The sequence below is a fragment of the Elephantulus edwardii genome, unplaced genomic scaffold (assembly GCF_000299155.1).
Source record: "Elephantulus edwardii isolate Elephantulus edwardi_28Jun2011 unplaced genomic scaffold, EleEdw1.0 scaffold00003, whole genome shotgun sequence".
NCBI lineage: Eukaryota > Metazoa > Chordata > Mammalia > Macroscelidea > Macroscelididae > Elephantulus > Elephantulus edwardii.
Window position 1 is genome coordinate 2826631 of NW_006399753.1, and position 23012 is coordinate 2849642.

The 23012-nt window shown below is 54.4% G+C and overlaps 2 protein-coding genes across 2 annotated transcripts in view; one reads left to right on the forward strand and one right to left on the reverse strand.

Annotated features, from left to right (window-relative positions):
* The window catches only part of SLC45A4 (solute carrier family 45, member 4), a 21163-nt gene extending 11392 nt beyond the window's left edge, over nucleotides 1-9771 (forward strand). Inside the window, exons 2-7 of the mRNA XM_006879261.1 lie at nucleotides 4390-4578; nucleotides 5428-5607; nucleotides 6167-7191; nucleotides 7724-7823; nucleotides 7945-8156; nucleotides 9421-9771. Of these exons, the coding sequence (XP_006879323.1) occupies nucleotides 4390-4578; nucleotides 5428-5607; nucleotides 6167-7191; nucleotides 7724-7823; nucleotides 7945-8156; nucleotides 9421-9771 (2057 nt within the window). The remainder of the gene's footprint in view (nucleotides 1-4389; nucleotides 4579-5427; nucleotides 5608-6166; nucleotides 7192-7723; nucleotides 7824-7944; nucleotides 8157-9420) is intronic.
* Nucleotides 9772-14721: 4950 nt separating this feature from the next.
* Nucleotides 14722-23012, reverse strand: part of DENND3 (DENN/MADD domain containing 3) — a 75160-nt gene continuing 66869 nt past the window's right edge. The window contains exons 21-23 of the mRNA XM_006879262.1: nucleotides 15364-15479; nucleotides 15048-15185; nucleotides 14722-14922 (exon numbers count right to left, since the gene is read on the reverse strand). Of these exons, the coding sequence (XP_006879324.1) occupies nucleotides 14722-14922; nucleotides 15048-15185; nucleotides 15364-15479 (455 nt within the window). The remainder of the gene's footprint in view (nucleotides 14923-15047; nucleotides 15186-15363; nucleotides 15480-23012) is intronic.

Genomic DNA, 23012 nt, shown 5'->3' on the forward strand with positions numbered 1-23012 from the left:
GGGACAGGACGGAGGGTCCATGCAGAGGAGAGGACGGGACAGGACGGATGCAGTCAGGAGTGCCATCCACTTTGCCAAGCATGCACACTACCAGGCCTGGGACTTCGGCCGGAGGGCCAGTGGGCTGCGCAGCAGTGGTGGCCACTGGAGTGACCAGGTGCTCCAGAGGAGGAGGGCAAGTGCCTCTCAGACCCTTGAGCGCCTGGAGGGGCCACACCTGGGTCAGTGTGAGGGTCAGACCACCTGGTGCCCAGGTATGGGGACAGAGGCCAGGCCCAGGAGTTGAGATCCCACCAAATAGGTTCCAGAACTTTCTGAAGCAGATGCAGACTGTGATGTATTCTGCTTCTGAGAGATGCTGGTGTGTGGTGAAGGGTGGACAGAGGACAGAGGTGCTACCTCAAGCCACCTTTACTGCTGTGTCAATGCAGCAGGGGCCTGGGTATGTGGAACAGATCATTCCAGAGACCCTGTGTCAGGTCCCAGGGCAGGACAGAATGGCTGGGGTGCATCACAGCCTTATTTCTCTAAAAACCACAGATCAGGCTGCCCACCCATCTCCTGAGAGGTAAAGTGGGGGTTCATGACAGGAACCCCACAACCTAGCCTGTGACTCCCCTGTGGTTCCTGACTTTGTTAGCATAGGGTGAGATGGACATCTGGGCACTGGGCCCTCAGACCTTGGGACATCAGCACTCTGCTGTGGGCTCTGACCCCTGGACCAGAGTGAGGCTGGGCTGGAGCTGCTTGGCACGGACCACTGAGAGCCTCTGGAGCTGGACCGAGGCGTGGAAACCTTAAATGTCATCATCAAAGGCAATAAATGACAATTCCTGTTTCCCTTCCATCGCTTTCCCCTCTCACCTTAGCCAGGACCTCACATTACACGTACATCCTGTGAGTCCTTGGGCCTCTGGCGTCCATCTGGCAACTCAAGGACCTGATGCCCTTGCTCCCTGATCGCTGTGACTTAGAGGGAAGGTCTGGTGGTCTGCAGCCCCCACCCCAGCCCCCTGTGACTTGGAAGGCGGCCAGGTGGCCATGTATTGAAAGGGACTTGACTGTCATCAGCAGGAACCTGAGGGCCGAAGTGGACCTTTGCCCTGACAGGGCTGAAAGCAAAGATTGAGTCCTCATCCTTCTTAAGAGCTTTCCCTACGAAAGCCGATGAGGCCCAGTGGAGCTGGGCGTGGAGTCCACATGTCTTGCATGTCGTCTGTCCAGGGTAGATGACCCCATGCTCTGGGAGCTCCCTGGTTATGTGGTACACCGTTGAGCTGTCCCCTGAGGTCTGAATTCTGCCCTGCTTGGTGAGGTTGGGGGTGCATGTGTTGGAAGCCACCCCACTGTGGTGACTCGTTGGTGACTCCTGGGTCTCTGGCCAGCATGGGGGGGGTGCTCACTGAAAGGGGATTTTTCACTGAAGAGTTGGCTTCGGGTATGTTGAATGTTGGGGGGGCAGACCCAGACAGGCTCCAGTTGAGGGGCGCAGCTCCCCGACACACGTGCTCTTGTGCACTTCAGGAAGCTCCCGGAGTCCCAACCTAAGAGCCATACAAGTCCTTGTCCAGCTAAGATGACATCGCTTCTGTCATCACTGAAATGCTGGCTTATCGCACAGTCTGAAAGGGCGGTGTGGATGGACGTCTGCCTCCTCACGAGCCAGAGAGCCCCACGTCCCGCTCCTGATGGGGAGGACAGGCCCCAGTGGGGCTGCAGGAACACTGCCCCCGGGAGAGTCCTGGGCACCAGTGAGCAGTGTCTGCTCCTGGACAGTAGAGGGACAGCACCTAACCTAACCGGGACCTGAGATCTGGGCAGAGTCTGGTACCCATCCACCTGTCCCCTGGACATTTTCTCTGACCAAGATGGGCCACCAGGATCAGATTCCTGGACCCTTTTGTGAGCTTCAGCTCCGCTGTTCTTGGGCCGCAGTAGCCGCTGGCTAACCGTCATCGTCACCTGACGCGCAGGAGCCCCGAGGTCCCCCGGGGACAGATGTCATCACTCCCACGGGAAAGGAAGTGACAGAGTGAGCCTGTCCCTGTATCGAGAGTATCATCCCAGCACCTTCTGATGCTCCCCCACAACAAGAATCTTATCTCCTCGCATCTTCTGATCACCACCCTCCCGTGGTGGGCTTCCTCAGACCTTCTCCTCTGCCGCCAAACCTCTCGCCTGTGAGGGGCTGCCTGGTGCTGCTTGAGCAGTGTGTGTGCACGCGTGTTCTCACAGGCATGGTAGCACCATGCGCGCACGTGCCTCCTCAGCGGACACTCACTGTGGACCCCTGCACAAGGAGCCCAAGGAGAGCATCTGAGTGGCCTTCAGTCCCTGTCATCTCGTGCCCTTCCAGGGCTCCCTTCTCCCCCCTGTCATTTCATCCCACTCCTGGGCTCCCTCTGTCCCTGTCTTCTCTGTTCCCCTCCAGGGGTCCCTCCCTCCACTCCATGGCCCTGGAAGCAGTCAATTCCAGAGCCTCCTGCTCCAGTCTGTCAGAGGTCACCCGGGATGCCCAGTTTTTCCCACCAGGAGCTGGTTCTCACGGGTTGAATCTTATCGTGGAGTTTCTGTTTTGGAACATAACCTATCTCAGTGTGGGAGGCTTTGTCTATTGAGAGAAAAAATGCGAGTTCCTATTCCCACCCGGATCTTTTGTTAAACACTCGTCAGCTCCCCACCCCCAGAACCACTTCAGCGGGATGGCGCTGGGAATAGAGCTGCCCACGTGCCGTGCGCCCCTCACCGCAGCCACAACCTCCCCGCCCGGCCGCAGTGACACAGCCAGCGTTTCCTGTGAACCAGCAGCCTTCCTGGTCCCACCATTGTTGTCCAGCATATGCCTGGAAAAAAACAAAATTATTTACTATGAGCAGTTCTGTTTGTTTATGGCTGGGCTGGAAATGCCGCGTCTGAGGACGCCAGTGCTGGTCACGGGGCGGCCGCCTTCTCACCGAGCTAGCTGTCTGGCATCTGCCCGCCCCGGATCTGGGCTTTCTCTAGAGAAACGGGCTGACCCATGGGATTTTCTTGGCCAGCACCTCAGGTCACATGTGGACCATTGTAGGGCTTGGGCAGGTGGGTGGCCATTGCATGGTGGTCACCACCAGCAGTGACTGGTGAGCAAATGACATTGACCAAGGGCTGAAGGCTAAGGTGAGGCTTTCGACAAATCTCACTGACTGTGTGTGGACACTCAGTCCTCGGTCAGCTGCAGAGCCGGGTGCCATCCAGCCCGGCCCTCGGTCCATGGTGCAGGTGTGTGAGGGCCATGAGCAGGTGTGTGTGTACACGTACAAGTGTAGGTGCAGATAGCCCTGCAGGCTCTGTACACTGGCCCTTCGCTGGCTTCTCGGCCGTTACGGGGACGGCAGGGGCAGGGCTGCAGCGCTACAGCCCTGTCTGGACAGCTCTGAGAAATGTGGCCTTGACATGGGGACCATGGCAGCATAACTGGCCATTCCAGCACTGACCCCTCAGAGTGACTCCGCAACCAGAGATGAGGAAGCAGGCCTGTGTGCACTGCCCAGCTGAAGCAGATTGGTTCTGGAAGTGTCTGTCCACTCAGCAGGTCTCAGCCAGTATCCAGTTCCGCTGCTGACATTTGTGCGGTGTGGGGTCAAGGTGGACCATTTAGATCGAGGCTGAGCTCCCCGCTCTGACGACCGCCCCTCTCTGCCCACCTGCCCAGCTTTTCCTAGTAGCAGAGTGGGGTATGAGCGGGTGAACCCTGGCAGGCCTGGCCTTCAGACTCCTGAAGAGAGAGAGAGAGTGTGAGAGAGAGAGAGAGAGAGTGTGTGTGTGTGTGTGTGTGTGTGAGAGAGAGAGAGAGAGAGAGAGAGGGAGAAAGATGTGAGAGAGACAGACAGACAGACATACAGATAGAGATTGGGCTGTGCATGTGTGTGACTGGTGTATGCGTCTTCATGACGTGTGTGTGTGTGTGTGTGTGTGTGTGTGTGTGTGTTTTCTCTTTGTGTGTGAGAGAGAGGATACTGGCCTGTGACATCTGTGACTGTCTGTGTGACCAGAGCCTGTGTGTGTGTGTGTGTGTGTGAGAGAGAGAGAGAGAGAGAGAAAGATGTGAGAGAGACAGACAGACAGACATACAGCTAGAGATTGGGCTGTGCATGTGTGTGTGACTGGTGTATGCATCTTCATGACGTGTGTGTGTTTTCTCTTTGGGTGTGAGAGAGAGGATACTGGCCTGTGACATCTGTGACTGTCTGTGTGACCAGAGCCTGTGTTGTGTGTGTGTGTGTGACTGGCCTGTTGCACACTCTGCCTGTGGGGGGGGTCTGTGTGTGTATGTGTGTCTCTCTCTCTCTGTGTGACTGACCTGCCGCACGCTCTGCCCGTGCGTGCACGTGACCGCCTGCGTGTCCCCAGGCCTTCCGGAGCAGTACTACAGCCTCACCTGGTTCCTGAGCCCCATCCTCGGCCTCATCTTCACGCCTCTCATCGGCTCGGCCAGTGACCGCTGCACCCTGAGCTGGGGCCGCCGGCGCCCCTTCATCCTGGCCCTGTGCATTGGCGTCCTCTTCGGGGTAGCACTCTTCCTCAACGGCTCGGCCATCGGTGAGTGGCCGTGGTGGGAAAGCGGCGGGACCTGGCTCACAGGGAAACGCTTCCGCCTCAGGCCTTGCTGTATCTGGACGGCGTCCTGCTTGCAGTTCCCCGTTATCTCCTCCTTATCACCGAGCTTCCGCTTCCCGGAGCCGACAGCACAGGAACCCCACGCTGGGCTCGGCTCACACACCCCACGTGCTGTTTTGTTTTTCCTTCTTTGTTGTCGTCTTCAACGACTGCACGTGGGAACCGGGGAGACACATGGGAATGGGCACCGGTCAACATGTGGCAAACCACCTTGTTTTCTGGCCACAGTTTGGCACAGCCGACACGGGGCTGCCCACAGCCAGCACCCTCAGGTGGAGGTGCTCAGGAGGGGTGCCCAGAGCTGTGGCCGAGGAGGCTCCAGGAAGGGCCGTGCCTGGGCTCAGAGCTGGGGAAGGGGCAGAGAAGGGGGGTTTTGAACAGTTTTAGGGGAGAGTGGTCATGACCCTGCTGGGGTGGGTGAGGGCCGTCCCCACAATATGGGCAGCAGGTGCATTTTTGTGTTAACTCCCCTCCAAACACCCCTCCCCTGAGCTGCACCCCCTCTGCAGGGTCATTGCTTCAGCCCAAATCCCTGGGAGGACCCCAGGCGGCCCGCCAGAGCCCACCCCAGGCAGACACCATGGTGCTGCCTCCTCCATGGCCACTGTGCCATGGCCAGGTCAGGAGGGCCAGCTGTCCTGAAGGGTAAGGGATGTGGCACCTGTAGACAGCAGCCCGGCACAGTCACCACATCTGAACACAGCAGGTGTCTCTCTCTGAAGGGCCGGGAGTGTCTGTTCCTGGGGGTCACTCAGACCGTCTGCCCCACAGGTCTGGCCCTCGGCGATGTTCCCAACCGGCAGCCCATTGGCATTGTCCTTACGGTGCTGGGAGTAGTGGTCCTCGACTTCAGTGCTGATGCCACAGAAGGGCCCATCCGTGCCTACCTGCTGGACGTGGTGGACAGTGAGGAGCAGGACATGGCACTCAACATCCACGCCTTCTCTGCAGGTAAGCCGAGGCCTCCACGCCCGGCAGAGCCCCCTGCACTGTGGGGCTGTCAGGACAGTGGGGTCCCAGTGACTTGAGCCTATCCTCGGCGACCAGGCTGGGGTTGCTGTCTGTGCTGTGACCACCACGGCTGTGAGGAGGGGCAGAGCCGTGGGGTCTCGGCCTGGGAAGGGTCCTGACTGTCCTGTCTAGCACATGGGACCTGGGATAAGCGAGGGGCCAGGCCTGGGGGTGGGGGATGAGCTGCGCTGGCATCAGGATGGTCTGGAGAACACAGGGCAGCCCTGGCCTCTCCTGCTGGACTCGCTGAGTCCTGTGTTGCTTTACGGACTGACCCCCTGGGAGGAGCGGCCTCCCACACCGGCCCTGCCAGCTCCTCCTGCACATTCTCGTTGTCTCCTGTCCCGCTCCTGCGTCCTGACAGGGGTGTGACTGTGAGCAGTGGACAGCACCCTGCAGTGGCCTCTGGGCTCTCCAGTGGACCCCTCGCCCACCTCCTGATCCTCTCTGTCCTGTCCACTTGCCACTGTGGCCCTCACTGTGCTCCCTGCTCTCACAGGCCTCGGGGGCGCAATCGGCTACGTGCTGGGCGGCCTGGACTGGACGCAGACCTTCCTTGGCAGCTGGTTCAGGACGCAGAACCAGGTGCTGTTCTTCTTCGCGGCCATCGTGTTCACGGTGTCCGTGGTACTCCACCTGTGTAGCATCGACGAGGAGCAGTACAGCCCCCAGCAGGAGCGCCCCGACGAGGCAGAGGGGCCCCCGCCCCACGCAGCCCTGCCGGACGGCTCCGTGCTCTTCCCGGATGAGGTACAGTCGGAGCACGATCTGGCCCTGGACTACCTCGAGGTGGACATCGTGCGGAGCAAGAGCGACTCGGTCCTGCACGTGCCGGACGCCACGCTGGACATGGAGCCCGCGCTGCTCTTCCTGCATGATATCGAGCCGTCCATCTTCCATGACGCCTCCTACCCCAACACGCCTCGCAGCACCAGCCAGGAGCTGGCCAAGGCCAGGCTGCCCCGCCTGTCCACCTTCCTCAGGGACGGCATCCAGGAGGACACCGTGCTGCTTGGAGACCACGCCGACGAGGCCAAGGTCCCCAACGGCAGCAGCTCCCCGCCAAGGGATGGCCTGGGCGCCTACTCCCGCCCTGACCTGAAGCCCTCGGCCGCGGCCAGCTCCATGCGCCGGCGCCGGCATGCCTTCCGACGCCAGGCCTCCAGCACCTTCTCCTACTACGGCAAGGTGGGCTCCCACCGCTACCGCTTCCGGCGTGCCAACGCGGTGGTGCTCATCAAGTCCTCACGCAGCATGAATGACCTGTATGAGCTGCAGACGCGGCAACGACAGCGCAGTCGGCACCGCAACCAGAGCGGCGCCACCACGTCCAGCGGGGACACGGAGAGCGAGGAGGGCGAGGGCGAGACCACCGTGCGCCTGCTCTGGCTGTCCATGCTCAAGATGCCCGCTGAACTGACCCGCCTCTGCCTCTGCCACCTGCTTACCTGGTTCTCCGTCATCGCCGAAGCCGTCTTCTACACTGACTTCATGGGCCAGGTCATCTTCGAGGGGGACCCCAAGGTGAGAGGCTGGGGAACGGCCCAGCACGGCCAGGTGAGGGCCCTCTGAGAACGCCTGAGGACGTCCATGGGCTGGGGGCTGGAGTTGCCTGTGCGCAGAGTGGTTTCAGTCCTCTTCCCTGGGGCCAGACGCCCTAGACCTTGGTGGTCCATTTCGCTCCCAGCAGGACTCAGTGGGTGGGAGCCCGCTGGGCCCACACCAGTACAGCGCTTTCTCAGGCTTCTCCTTGCCCACTACAGGATCTCACCTCAAGGTCTGGCCAGTGTGCCTGTGCAGGGCACAAGCTGGGAGGCTGAGAGGCAGTCTCCTTGTACTGTGTGTGGTGGTCAGCAGGAGGATAGGCCTAGACTCAGATCCTACACTTGATCTTAGCCAAAAGGCCGAGAAGCGATTAGACTCAGAAGAGTGGGGGTCCTGCAGGCCAGTGTCATTGTCCCCTCTCCTGGGACACATAACCCAGCCCACCTCCCCTTGACCTGGAAACTCTCCGGTGCCCAGAGAGTGCAGCATACCCACCTCTGTTTCTGAGCAGGCACCCTCGAACTCCACGTCCTGGCAGGCCTACAATGACGGGGTGAAAATGGGCTGCTGGGGGCTGGTCATCTACGCGGCTACTGGTGCTATTTGCTCAGGTGAGTGGCCATGGTAGGGACAGTGCCCTGGACAGGCCAGGCCAGACTGTGTGGATGGAGAATGGAGGGTAGTCAGCAGGTGGGCTGGGGCCGCCCTCACTGCCTCCCCCTGCCCCTGCAGCCCTGCTACAGAAGTACCTGGACAACTACGACCTGAGCATCAGGGTCATCTACGTGCTGGGCACACTGGGCTTCTCCATCGGCACGGCCGTCATGGCCATGTTCGCCAACGTCTATGTCGCCATGATTATGATCAGTACCATGGGCATCGTCTCCATGAGCATCTCCTATTGCCCCTACGCACTGCTGGGCCAGTACCACGAGATCAAGCAGGTGGGTGATCAAGCAGGTGGTGCAGTCGAGCTGGTGGGCGAGGCCAGCACCACCTGTCAGACCAGTGGGCGGGGCAGTGCCACGTGATCCGGTCAGTGGGCGGGGCCAACATCAGGAGCTCCCGCAGGTGGGCGGGGCCTGTCAGTACAGGGGATCAAGCAGGTGGGTGATCAAGCAGGTGGTGCACTCAAGCCGGGGGGCGGGGCAGTGCCACGTGATCCAGCCATTGGGCGGGGCCAGTATGAGGAGCACAGCACGTGGATGGGCCCAGGAGATCGAACCAGTGGGCGGGGCCAGTGCCATGAGATCAAGCAGGTGGGTGGGGTGCACCTGCGCTGGGACCCTGTGGTCAAGCAGGTGGGCGGGGCCAGTACCAGGAGCTCGAACCAGTGGGCGGGGCCAATGCCACATGCTCAGACTAGTGGGCGGGGCTTGCATGTCCAGATCCAGCGGTGTGCGGGGCTGGCACGTGAGATGTATCAGATGGGCGGCCAGCACCCTGAGATCGAGCAGGTGGTTGGCACCGGTACCACCACAAGATCAAAGGTGGTGGGGTGCTGGGGTTAGGACCAGAGGCTTGAGGGAGAAGCCCAGGACCAAAGGAGGTGGAGCTAGGGGGATGGGGCGGGCCAGTACTGAGAGGTCAGGTGCGGAAATGGACAAGCCAGAACCAGGAAACTGAAGTGGAGGGATGGGGGCATTGCCAGGGCAAGGCTGAGGCAGCCCCAGAGGACAGGTAGGTGGGGAGCAGAGGGGGTGCAGGGCCAGGCCCACAAGATCCAGCAGGCTCCCCCCAGCCTGTCAGCGATGACCCTCGCATCTCCAATGTAGAGTTCCCCTCTGGTTTTCTCCTTCTTGGTGACACTTTCTCAGTATCTCTAGAATAATAACAGTTTTAAGGGAGACTTGGCTCCCTCAGTCTAACAGGAGCAGAGACAGCTGCACCAGTTTTCTTTCCTGATCCTTCTTCCAAAGGGGAAGGAAAGCTGCACTGTTTGAAAAGGGAGGGTCCGTGCTGAGGAGGGTGGTAAGGGGCTCTCACACGGCCCCTCCCACCAGCCTGGTCACCCCAGAGCCCCCGGGAACTGGGTCCTGGTGGGTCAGAGAAGTCACTTCCACTCTGAGCCTCTCTGGTGATCCAGAACTTCTCACCCGCTGTCCACTCAGTGCTGGGCAGGTTGAGGAGGAAAGCAGGCAGCAGTGGTCACTGGGAAGCAGGTTTCTGGGCCTGGCCCTCTCACACAGTCGTCGTCGTCTCTTGCAGTACGTCCACCACAGCCCCGGCAACTCCAAGCGAGGTTTCGGCATAGACTGCGCCATCCTCTCCTGCCAGGTCTACATCTCCCAGATCCTGGTGGCCTCGGCCCTGGGCGGCGTGGTGGACGCCGTGGGCACTGTCCGCGTCATCCCCATGGTGGCTTCTGTGGGCTCCTTCCTGGGCTTCCTGACAGCCACGTTCCTAGTCATCTACCCTGATGTGTCTGAAGACGCCAAGGAGGAACAGAAGGGCCTGTCCACCCAGCCGGCCAGCGAGAGCCACGGGAAGCCCACTGTCCTTAAACTCTCGCGGAAGGAGGACAGTCCAGGCCCCGTGGAGACGGAGTCTATGGTCTGAGCACGCCCGTGACACACATTCCAGGGGGCGGCCACACGGTCACTCTGGGCCCGCAGAGCCAACTTGGCAAGTGGAGGCACTGAGCTGTAGGGTGGGTTCAGCCACGAGGCAAAAAAACACCCCACAAATTACTTTTTTCCACAATTAAAAAAATAATTTTTAATGTTTTTTTTTTAAATTGAAAAAGACCTGGTAATTTTAGCTCTCGTCTCATTCTGCAGGTATGTTATTCTGCATGTTTTCCATGACAAACCACATATTCTGTGTAGGCAGTAAGCAGTTTAGGAAGAAAGGTTGTGCATTGCCCAGACAGCAGCTGGGGGTGTAGACATCTGCCCACCCCACCCCACCCCCGCTGGCTTGGCTCAGCCACCTCGGATGGGTGAGCTGCTGGGGCCAAGGCCCTTCTCTGGGTTGTGGGGAGCCCAGTGGGCACTGAGGCACAGTCAGCTGTCCCCCTTCTGCTGGTGCTGTAACTGTTAAGAAGTGTCTTTTGTGACTCTTCTTGGGAAGAAATTCTTTTTCAGAACTGTTTTTCTTAAAAGACAGCCTCTCTCCTCCCCACGATACTTTTGAGTCCTTCACTCGGCTGTCTTTTCCTAGACAGTAGTGGCTGTCAACCACACCAAAGTTGGGGGACACTGACCCCTATGGACCTGGGGAGAAGTGGTGGTGGTGGGGAGCGGCATGGTCCACAGCAGCTTTGCCATGTGCCTGCGAGCACGTGTGTGTGTGTGTGTGAGAGCATGGACGTGCGTGTGTGAGCGTGTGCATGTCTGCCTCGCTGCCGCTCGTGGTGTCCTCTTCACGGCGGCCAGCCCCCAACGTGTTTCCCAGAGCGGGACCCATCCTGCCCGGAGGAGGAAGATGTCAGCTCTTCAATTGCACTTTCATCCGTCTTTAAACCGATTGTGGGGGAGTCTCGGGAGCAGAGTCCCTGTCACAGCACTGCCCTTGAATGTTACGCCACAAAGGCCTACCTCGGGGTGAGGGCAGCCACTGGGCACCAGGGACACGGCCCTCCCGGATGCTCCTGCCAGCCATGCTGCCCGTTGCTAGAATCAGAGCCACTGGAACACCTGGTCTTGCGCTGTCAGACCTGGACCTGGCAGGACCCCGTGGCCTCTGCTGCTGTCAGGAACTGTCTGCATCCCACACGTCTCCGACTCAGCAGTGGACACTCCGCTGGGCCTGGGCCAGGAGCGCGAGAGGCCACCGGCACTGGACAGTGAGTCACTCAAGACCCTCGTCATACTTTTGCTGCCTCAAGTTGATGTTTTTTAAAGAAAATACTTTAAAGTGCATGTGAATCATGCTGCAATATCATTCTAAAGCAAATATATATATATATATATACACACACACATATATATTTCAAGATGAAATGAAACTTTTTAAATAAACTACTTGAACTCTCTGACTGTCTTAAAAGACCTTTTCTGATGTGCTGGGCTAGGCTGTGGCTGTAGGAGGGTCTGCTTGTGTCCAGGTAGCTTGGGAGGTCGGGGGTGCCTCGTGTGGGGGCTGCGAGGTGAAGAACGCTGGACTCAGTGAACTGATGTGCTGACGTGTGGGTGGCACTGGGACAGCCTGGGTTCTCCCATGGGGACAGGCGGCCCTCCACTGGCTTTAGGGTCTCAGAGCTGCCTCCCCAGCCACTGTAGCTGTCCAGACAACAGCCAGGCCCCCAATCATTGTGAGTGTTAGCTGACCTTCCCCCGCCCCGTGAAGCCCCCCACTACACACCGAAAGGAGACTTCCATGAGAACAAAGGAGGTGGGTGGAACCTGGTGTCTCGACTAAAGCCAGCCAGGCGTGGAGTCCTGAGGACATGAAGGCTGGGGCTCTGATGGGAGGTGGTGTGTGAGGGGTGGGTGCGTGTGTGCACACGTGCATAATGCCACGCTTCAGGCAAGTGCTAGGCTGGGGCCTCAGCTCTCAGGCCCATGGCTTCAGACAAGTCCCCATGGCCTAAGCCAGTAGCACCTTGAGGGGAGCCATGCTAGGGACTGCAGGGGCAGGGCCTCTTCTCCAGGGACACAGGCCTGTCCACCTGTGCCTTCGCCCATTCCCTCTGATGACAGAAACTGCCAGCTTCGGAAAAGGCACTGTGTGCCTATGTGCTGGACATGGACACTGCATGAGTGTCTGCTTTTATGGGGTGGAGGGTGAGTGTCCCCAGAGGCGGGCTGCTGGAAGGAGCCAGCCATGTCTGTCAGTCACTCCTGGAAGGGGCTGCTTCTGGACTGGACTCTGGGTAGTAGGGAAGGAGACCTGCCTGAGCCCTGGGGCCCAGAGGACTCCCCTGGCCTCCCTGAGTGTGGTGGAGCTGGCCTGTGCACCGGACACTGGAGCCCAGCTAACAGCAGCAGTTATCACCACTACAATGGCTGCCTGAGCTTCTCTGCCCCCTGTCCTTCCTTCCATGAGCCTTGGCCACCGTCCCTAGGTGTTTGGGGCACTGAGGGCAGTTCTTGGGAGCAGAGAACCTGGGTGCTAGAAGGCCCTCCTCACTCCTGGGAAGATGACAATCTCAGTTTAGTGCACTGTGAACTAGCCGAGCCCCTTCTGTCCAGCCGAGCCTGGACAGACAGGTAGGACACAGAGACAGGAACAGTAAAGCTGAGCGAGGCTGCATCCCACCAGGTGGGCGGCCTAGTGTCCATGGGCCCCTTGGTTCCAGTTCTTTCTCTGATCACTGGTGCAGGACAAGAGCTCTTAGTCCATTTCTGGAACAGATCTGGGAATGGACATCCCGGACTCAGACCCGTGTGGCAGATGTGATGATCACATGTGCTGATCAGCACATACATGCTCACACAGACAGCTCACACTGAGCCCCGGTGAGCACCTTCCCGCTGCAGCCTGAGCTGGGGAGCTGGGACCCCCCCACCCGAGCAGTGAACAGATCAGTGTCTTGTGTTCAGATGTCCCCATCAGCGTCCCCAGCTTACAAACCAGCCAGCCCAGGGCACAGATTTTCTTCTAACAACGTGTCCAAACTATGCAAGATGAACCTTGCCATCTTTGCCTCCAAAGCACATTCTGGTTGCACCTCCTCTCGGCCGCATCTGTTCATTCTGTTGGCCATCCGTGGACTATCCAGACTCTTCCCCAGCACCACGACTCCAATGCATCTCTTCTTCTGTCATCTTTATTCACTCTTCAGCTCTCAGTTCCACAGCAAGTGACTGCAAAGACTATGGCCTTAATCAGGCACACCTTAGTCTTTAGACTACCATCATTGCTCTTCAGGACTTCAGAGCAATCCCTGACAGCTGACTTTCCCAATTCTGTATGTCTCCAGACCTCCTGGCTTCTGGTACAAAGGATGTGCACTGTGGATCCAAGCACGATGAAATCACCAACAACTTCAATCTTCATCTCCCATGATTTGGCCTGTTGTCCAGTGGTGAAGATTTGCAGCTTAAGTGCGTATTATAAATGTACACCTCCCAGACATCCCAGGTTCCCTGCCTGGTTTTCTCACCCACCATCACTCTCCACCTTCATCTTGGATAGCACCTCCAAGAATGAAAGAGAAATGCCCCAAGGAATGTGGATCTGGAGTTAAGAGCAACGTGGAGACTCGTCCATATTGGACAAATGACAGGCGTTAGGCAGCATACATTAAATAAAAGGATTTAATAGAAATGAGCTTAAAACACCTCATTATGTGTGTGTGACATTGAATAGTTGACAATGTACTTCTGACAGTCTCTCACTCAAGTTCATTTCCATTTTTCAGAAGCAAAACTCAACCTCTTGCTCCTCAGTGCTGGCTAGACTTCCTTCCAAGACTGTAGCAGACTCCACTGGGCCAGCCTGCCTCTACCCAGTTCAAAGAAGCTAGCAGCAACCCAAGATTAGGATTTACAGGAACATTAGTTAGTGATTCAGTATCCCAGGACAGCTGAGCTCCAACTGATGGAGCTGATGCCAGCGCCCCTCTGTCCTCTTAGAGCCGCTGCGGACACATGGCCCAGGGGGCAGCTTTCCTGGGGCCCAGAGTGTCTTCAGAGCGCACATGGGAGAAGGAGCCCAAGACCCGGTGTAGAGCCCACGGCCAACCTGTGTCGTATCCATAGCCTGGGCCTCCTGCTGGCCAGGGCACCCCTCGACATCCAGCACGCACACCAAAACCACCTTTCCCATCATTTCCAGAACCAGTCTGAAAACCGTGACAGAAATGTGCGAGCGCCCTCTCCTGTGAGTACACAGACATCAAGGCAGCGCGCCCTTCCTTAGTCTAAACCGTGCGGCATCTGTGCACACTTGGGGTCTTGAGGGTGCGGTGGTGGCTCTTCCGTGGAGGCAGCGGCACTAGTGACCTGTGTCACCAGGTGTGTTCAAGGCCTGCCTTCTGAAGGCAGCTTTGTGATCTCCAGGTTTCTTCATGATAAAAATGTGTTATTAAAATCAAAGAAAAAGTCCTGTGTCCTGGCAGGCCCAGCCGATGGCCTGAGGCAGGACTGTCCCCTCTGCTGGGCAGACATGGCCACACATTCCCTGAGAAACCAGCCTGGGTGAGGTGCCACCCAAAGTTCTCTTGAGTTACCCCTTCCCCACTTCTCAGAAGTCCAAGTGAGGTTGTGGGGCCCTGGGGTCCCCCATATGTGTACCCGGACCTGGCAGACACCCAGGGCTGAGTCTCTGCTTGCAGAAGGAGAGGAGGAAGGAGGGTGCAGGTCATCATGGGGTCAGGCACCATCTGTTCTGGCTCTGGTTCTCGCCCTGGCCATGGATTCTAGAACTTTCTAGATGAGACCACCTGCTGGCTGAGAAGCACCCTGACTCCAAACATTCTCAGAACAACTGAATCTGGGAGCTGGAGAGTCCAGGAGAAAGCGTGTTGGTGGTTCTAGGGGCCCACAAGGTGGGATCCCAGCCCGGCCCCTCCAGTCAAGTGGAACCCCACCGTAAATGCACCCACCTGCAGCCGCTGCCCGCTCACTCCACAGTCCAAATAGCAATCTTGCCCTCTTCCCGGCCAGAGCCACTCAGCACATAGCGGTCCTCGGCCGAGCACAGCGTCATCACCGTGTCTGTGTGAGCCACCAGCTCCTTGTCCACAGTCTTCCTGTCAGTGTCCATCACGTAGATCTTCCCCTTCGGCTGTCCCTGCGACAGCCCCCGGCCGCCCACCCAGATCTGCCGGGGAGAGATGGGGCCTCAGCCATGGCCGGGGCTGCTGCCCCATGAGGGGCTCACGCTGCCCGTTCCCACTCAGGAGACAGGGGAACCAGGCAGGCACTTTGGGGGGGGCAAGAGCTCACCTGTCTTTTGACCTTGAGCATACAGCTGACCTCAGCACAGTCCTGCAGGGCGACCTTGTGTGGGGGCTGGGAGAGGTCCTGCAGGGTCCAGATGTAGACTTCACTATACCCCACACAGGCAGCCCAGAGCTGCTCCTGCTGTAAGCACAGACGATGCTGCACCCCATCATGGTGTCCCCCACACTGTATACATGTGACACCCCACCTCCCTGCACCCCCACTGTGCCCACTGCTGCACCCCATCATGGTGTCCCCCCACACTGCATTCCCTTGCACCTTCCACAGTGCCCCCCGCCGTGCCGCCAGCCCACAGCACCTCAGGGATCAGCTGGAAGCCCAGGAACGAGGTGTCCACCTTGTGAAAGCTGTCAATTCTCAGCTCCTGACGCAGAAAGCCGTTGGTTGTCACCACCACGATGCTGCTGCCCGTGCCTGAGGGGCACAGGACGAGGATCAGGCACAGCGAAGGGGGGAGAGCTGGGTGGGAGCTCCCAAAGGGCAGCTCCAGAGACAAAGCAAAGAATTAAACCAAAGGTCAAAGGGAGGAACATGCTCGGCATTTCTCAAGCTGAGAGAAGAGAACAAATTCAAGCCTCGAGTTGCAAGACTGAAGGATTCAATGGGCTAATTCTTGAATGAAGCAGGAAGCATCAAAGCAAGATAGAAGAAATACACAGTCACTATACCAAAAAGCGTTGGTCAGCATGGAACCATTTCAGGAAGTACCACATGATCAAAAACCCAACGGCTACACAACCAGGAGAGGATAAAACTGATGAATACAACCTGTAAAGGCTAAATCCCTGTGCACATCAAAAACTTTATCCAACAGGGTAAAAACCACCTGGGGAACAAACATTCGGCAATCTCATCTCAGCCAAGGATCTCATAACAAAAGTTTACAGAATACTCCTGGGCCTCCACAAGAAAAAGACTAACGCAATTACAAAATGGGCAAAAGACACGGAAAGACTTTGCACAGAGGAAGACATGTGGACGGCCAACAGACACACGAAGAAATGTTCAAAATCACTGTCAATAAGAGAGATGCAAGTCAAAACTACAATGAGATACCATATCACTCCAGTAGCAGTGGCAAAGTTTAACAGGACAGCAAGCAATAAATATTGGAGAGAATGTGGAAATAGGATCTCTTATTCACTGTTAGTGGGATTTTAAAATTGTACAACCACTCTGAAAAACAGTTTGGCGTTTCCTCGAAAAAGTGAACATAGAAACACCATATGACCCAGCTATTCCACTGTTTGCGATATGTTGTTGTTGTTTTGTGCCACTGAGTCGCTTACAACTCATAGTGACCCTATGTACAAGAGCTCTAAACGCCGTTCTATCCTGTGCCAACCTAGCCATTTCAAACGCACTCATTCCCACCACTCCAGTCACAGAATCAATCCATCTTATCAAAGGTCTTCCTCTCCTGCGCCACCCATCCACCCTCCCAAACATGATGTCCCTCTCCAAGGACCAGTCCCTCCTTGCAACATGCCCAAAGTATGTCAGACAAAGCTTCAGAATCCTTTGCAATATACCTCAAGAAAATTAGAACTGAGACACAAATGGAGATTGGTACACCCCTGTTCATAGAAGCGTTATTCACTATTACAAGAAAATGGAAACAGCCCAAATGTCCAATCATAATAGAATGGATTAAGAAACTGTGGTACATTCACACGATGAAAGACTATGCAGCACTCAGGAGCAATGATTTCTAAAATTACTACATAACTTGGGAGGGACTAGAGAGCATTATGCTGAGTGAACTAACTCCGTCCCATAAGGACAAGTACTGTATGAGACCATTACTGTAGAAATGAAAAAATAGTAAAATGTCTATGAAGATACAAGAGGGGGAGGGTAGGAACAGAGAGGTGAGGACGGGCAGGGGTTTAATCATAGGATCACACAATTTGAAGGGTGGAGGGAGGGGTGGGTAAAGGGAAAACAACAACAACAAATTCTATTAAAAAATAAAATATTGTACTGCAGCCTTTGCGGTGTGTGCATAGGGGTACTGCATTGTGTTCTGAATTAGCATTTCCTAGGTAACTAATGAATCTGGCAACAGTAACAACAATGTGTTCCCAAGTGTTTGTTGGTCACTTGGATATCCTCTTTTGTAAAAAAAGAACCAATGGTAATGAAGTAAGACGTTCGCGCTGCACTGAAGGCATTATGAAAATCACCCAGGAATCGAAAGAAAGAACGGTTCTTGACATGTTTCAATGAACAGATATTTCCCCAGACGTACTCACTGCGACGCTGGGAACACAGCTACCTGGCCAACTGACTAGAAAACATTGTATTTGAGGGAGCTCTGGTGGCCTAGTGGCAAGAAGCTGCACAGCAATCTCAGAGGTACACAGTTCGAATCCACCAGATGGTCTGCTGGAGAAGGAGGGCCTGTTTCCTCCTGTGACCAGTCAGATATGATCTGACGGTACAAAATTAATAATAATAATTGCATTTGCTCCCGTTCTACAAAAGTGATTTAAAAAAAAATGGTAACAGCTGTTGTTAGGTCGAGTGTGACTCACAGCAGCGGATCTGCCCCGTCCTCTCCTGCATCACCCTCGTCAAGAGCTACGAGCCATCACAATCAACATCTCAGAGAGGATGCTGAGGGGGTTCAGCAGAACGCACTCCACCTTCCCAGAACTGGCGCTGGTGCCAGCGGTGGCTCTTTGCCTCTCCTCTGTGTCACTCCCCATCAGTCTGCTCATCAAAGATGCCCCTGACAGAGTCACACAGTCCTCAGGGACAGCACCACGACTCCAGAGAGGACCACAGCAAGCTCACCAACCCCCAGGACCCTGCAGGGCAGAGCAGGACACTCCCAGGACCCCAGGCCTGTGAGCTTTACGAAAGCAGCCTGCCTTCTCTGTCTCCTGTAAAGCTGCTGCTGAGTTCGAACCTCCAACCTCTGTGTTATCATCTAAGTTTTTAACCACTATGCCACCAGGGCTCCTTCAGTAACATAACCTACTTGCATCAAATCAATCCTGACTCCCCGTGCCCCTGCAGGACGGGGAACTGCCCGTCAGGTTACGGAAGCACGCTGCCCAGTCTTTCTCCCACGAGGCACTAACCACTGCGCAGCCAGGGTGCTGTGACTTGAGGGAGAAAAGGAGTCATACAAACATACTTTTAGCCGCACTATGCACAGTAACCAAAAGGTGAGACCACCCCTCAATGTCCACGGGCAGGTAAGTGGACAAAAGATGGCCAGTCACACAGCGCAATGGTGTTCCGCTGCTGTCCAGTGTTTCTGCCCACCGTGTTTCTGGGGTTGCAAATCTTTATAGGAGGAAACTGCCTGTCATTCTCCAGCTGCAGCTGGTGGGTTTGATCTGCTGACCTTTTGATTAGCAGCCAGGTCCTGTTACACACTACACCCCCCGAGCTCCTGGGTATAAGGCGAGAAGGGAAGGGATGAAGTACAGCTTTACACTGGCCGCCTTGAAGATGTAATACATGAGAGGTCAGGCACAGAGGGCCGTGTGGTGCAGCTTCATTTTACAGAACAAGCAAAGCTTAAAGTCCCTAAGATGAAGGGCCAGTGCTAACGGGTGATAATAAAAACATCCCCAAGCACAGCGCAGTGATGGAGGTGGTGGCCAGCAACCAGCGAGTTGATTACAACTCCCGTGACCCCACGAGCGACGCACAGAAACCTTGTCCTGCCCTGTGCCACCCGTGGCCACTGCCACCCCTGGGTGTTGACTGCGGAGTGTAAGAAGAAACCTTGGACAATCTCATTTTTTTCCTTAATCTTCATGACGCTGCCTATTGGCCCAGTGGTGCGCATTTTGTCTTCTTGATGTTGAGATGTGATCCCTATTGAAGTGTTTTATCTTCTGCAACAAATGCCAAGCAAGGTGGTGTCATCCACCTACCAGGCTGCTGAGTCTTCCTCCACCCCGGATGTCACTTCATATGGTCCAGCTTCTCAAATTATTTGTCCAGCATACAAACTGAACAGACGTGGAGAAAGGCTACAACCCTGACACACGTAAAGCCCTGCACTGTGTACCTTTAATGAGCGAACACTTTGGTGTATGAACTCTATTCCAAAACAACTATGCAATAAACAAATAGATGAATTCCCCAATTAAAAGATTGTGAAGACTGGATTTCTTCCCCCTTCCACAACCAAGTTCCAACTTTAGGTGTTTACAAAGGGAACACTAATATTTTAAGTAACCTTTTTTTTTAATTTTGATAGATTGCTAACTTACACTAATATTTTAAGTAACTTTTTTTTTAATTTCTAACTTGCCAGGAAGGTTTCAAGAACATTTTGACCCTTGCTTTATCATTTGTTCATGGTCGGTCTGATTTTTTTTTTCTTCTGAATCTTTTCAGAGTAAATCGCAGACGTTCTGCCCATTTTCCACTCAAGTCTTAGTGTATCTCCTATCCAGGGTATTTCTTTTTTTTTTTTTTCTTTCTCAGGAAATATTTATTGCATGTTATTAGTTGACTATTTTTACAGTAAAAGTAAATGACACATAAACTCTTCTCACAAATATAAAATGGTAATCAGTGAAAGTATTTATCAACATGCATGCTGAACCTACATGGTTGGTCATGATTCTGCACCAGGGCTATCCAGGGTATTTCTTACAACCACAATCCTCTTATCTGAACCAAGACATCTCACACTGATAAAATCCTCTGGTGTAAGCCGTAGTCCAAAGTCTACAGCTACAGGGGTACAATGGCATCCTCACCAGGCCGTCCCCATCAAGGAACTGACCTGTGATCACTCCCGGCATGGAGCAGCCAGGAAGAGTCATGGTCACTATAAAGACAGGATGGTCTTCAAACAAAATCTTGGGAAGGATCTTTGTGCAAAGACGTGCTGGTGTGATTATTTTAGCAGCAGCACCAGCAAAGGAAGCTTCACTATAGAGAGAGCTATTTCATGACAAAGGACATCACAGTCTTCAAAGTGCTGTTGACAGAGATTGCCGAGGCTAAAGGGAGAAGGGGAAATCCACTCTTAAAGCAGGAGATTTTAACACTCATTCCTCCGTCATCCACAGAATAAGCAGACAATAAAGCCAGTCATAAAGTAATAAACAGAGTAACTCAGCTAACCACCTTTATCTAATCGCATGTCTAGAATGCTGACCCAGCAACTAGGGAAAAGACATTCTTGTTAAATCACATGGAATCCTCCCAAGATACACCATCAGAGGCGGATCTGTAAAGCTGAAAGGATCAAGATCATAATGTTTTCTGTGGAGACAAAGGAACTGAAACAAAAGTCAAAAACAAAGAGGCAGTTGAAGAAGGCTCCATAACGGAATCAAGGAACAGACTTCCAAATCACAGTGAGTCAGAGGTGAATTCACGAGCCAAATTAGAACTTACTCCAAGCGACATGGCAATGGAAACAAAAGTAAATAAAAAATTGTGGGGTGCAGCTACAGTGATAAATTAGAAAAGAGAAACTTTAAAATAATCTACACTTGCAACTGAATAGACTACAAAGAGAGAAACAAACAAAATCCAAAGACAAGAGAGGATGGGACGATAAAGAAAATCAGAAATCGGGGACACAAAAGCCAGCATGGGTAAACACCCCAGACAAACAATGTTTCTTTGAAAACATTTAGTAAAACTGATAAAGCTTTAGTAAAACAGAAAAAGACTAAACAGTAAGAGGACTGGTAACATCAGGGAGACACTCACTCTGTGGAATGACCAACTATGTGAGTTCAGAAGAGCAGCATCTGGCCTGGGATTGAGGCCTCCAGACAGGAAGGCGTGGAACAGGAGGACTGGTGGAAATGGGAATCACAGGGAAGAAGTGGGAAAAGAGTGGAATTGTAGGTCATGTTATAAAACTGTATGTACGAATGGCTTCCAGTACTTGCTTTGTAAACCTTCAAAGCATGCTGCACTTACAGAGTCACCATGATTGACACTGACCTCGAACAACTAATGGCAATGTGGTGTTACAACAAGATATATCACTGCAAAGAGGACTGGGGCGGGGGACAGGAGGTCACAGTGGAACAATGAATATTTTTAAAAATGTTCACTGGGGGAAGGAGAAGAAGGAAGGGAAAAGGGAGGGAGGGGGGTAAAATGTGCAACAACGAATGAATGGAAAATCTAACTTTTCTGTAAATGTTCATTAAAATCACAATTAACAGGAGCCCTTGAGGCCTAGTGACAAGAAACTGCACTGCAATCCTGAAGGCACAGGGTTTGAATCCACCAGATGCTCTGCTGGAAAAAGAGGGGCAATCTCCTCCTGTGCCAGTCGGATCTGATTCGACGGTACACAGCAAGAAAAAGAAAAATTTTTGTTTAAAAAAAAAATAACAGTTCAAATAAAATTTTATTTTTTAAAAAAGAAAAGAAAATGGCTTTTCTAACCATTGCCTTGGGCCCCTTTGGGGCGTAGACTCCAGCTGCCTCAACAGTAGACACACGGTTCACCAGTGGTCAGGGTCTCCCACATCAACAGCTGTGTGGCCACCATGAGAGAGAAGTGGCCAGACTATAGCAAGGTAGAGCCTGATGAAGCCCTGGAGACGGAGCCAGCGTGAAAGGTTCTGCTTGCTGGACGATGAAGGAAGAGCTGACTTGTGACTGCTGACTGAGACAAAGCCTGTGGACGACGGAGGCAACCAGGGACTTCTTTTATTTGTGTCGCTGGACTGAACCTGGAGTTTCACTTGTTGACTGTGTTGCTGTCTGAACTAACAGGAATTTGTCATGCTGTTGACATGGTTTGGGGCTGCTAGGCACTAAGCCTAGATTTTTTTCCATGTAATAGCCTTTGTCTCCCCTACTCCCTAACCTAATGTTCCCTAATGACCCCACTACTGTGACTATAGTCAATCTGTGAGTCCATCTGTAATGAACACTGGACTAGAAGCCGGTGAGTGCATTTACAATGATAACAGTGAACACTGGATTAGAATCAGGCGCAGGTGCAGGGGCCACATCTGATCGTGTAGCTCTTTGTTCGGTGCTGTACGTGTTAATGACCAGACAGGCCCCTTTGTGAAGCTGGTTGGAGTCAGCCTCTGCCTGCCCAGGTTACTATGGTTTCTTTCACAGCAGTTCACTGCCATCAAGTCTGTAGCCCAGGGTGGGTGGGTGGGCCTGCCCCCCAGCGTGTCCAGGCCACAGTCTTTATAGGAGAGCCTCTCAGGGTCAGGGGTCATTCCTCCTGTGAGTGGCTGGGTCAGGCCTTTGACCTTTAGGACAGCAGCGGCTCCAACAGCCCTGACTCACCACCTTCAAGGGCCGACTCAGAGCTGGCCTTCCCTGGGGTTTCTGAGGTCGCATCTGGCATCGGAGGAGACTGCCCATCTTCCTCCTGAGGACGCGCTGATGGATTTGGGCCCCAGACAGGCACCACCTTTGGGTCATCAGCACCAGAGCAACCTGAGCTACAGAAGCGGCAAAAAGCACCTGACTAAGTTCAACAACCATTTCTGGCTTCAAAGTCTGAGGACACTTGGAATAGAAGCCAATCCTGTGTCAAACACAAGAATCTGTACACTTGTGTTTTATTGCACACGGGCACCTGGGAGTTATTGCAGGTTCAAATCCAGACCACTGCCCTAAATGCAGTGCTGGTGGCCGATGCACACAGTTCGAATCTGCTAACAGATTCCCCGGAGAAGGTGGGCAATCTCCCCTTGTGTGATTTACAGCCTCTGAAAACCTGTTGGGGGGTCAGCTGTGAGCCGGTTTTGACTAGACGGTCCACCACAACAAGAGGACAACAAAAAGTGGATGCCAGAGAGAGTGCGTCACACATGTTCAGGTTTCCTGGCTGTATAAACGTCACGCTGACCCTGGTCTGTAATGTGCAACAGCATTACGGACGCACGGCCCATGCTGAGAATGACCGCAGTGTGACATGGAGCACAGCTCGGGTGGAGAGGGCACCACAGACTTGCTGCACATGGATTT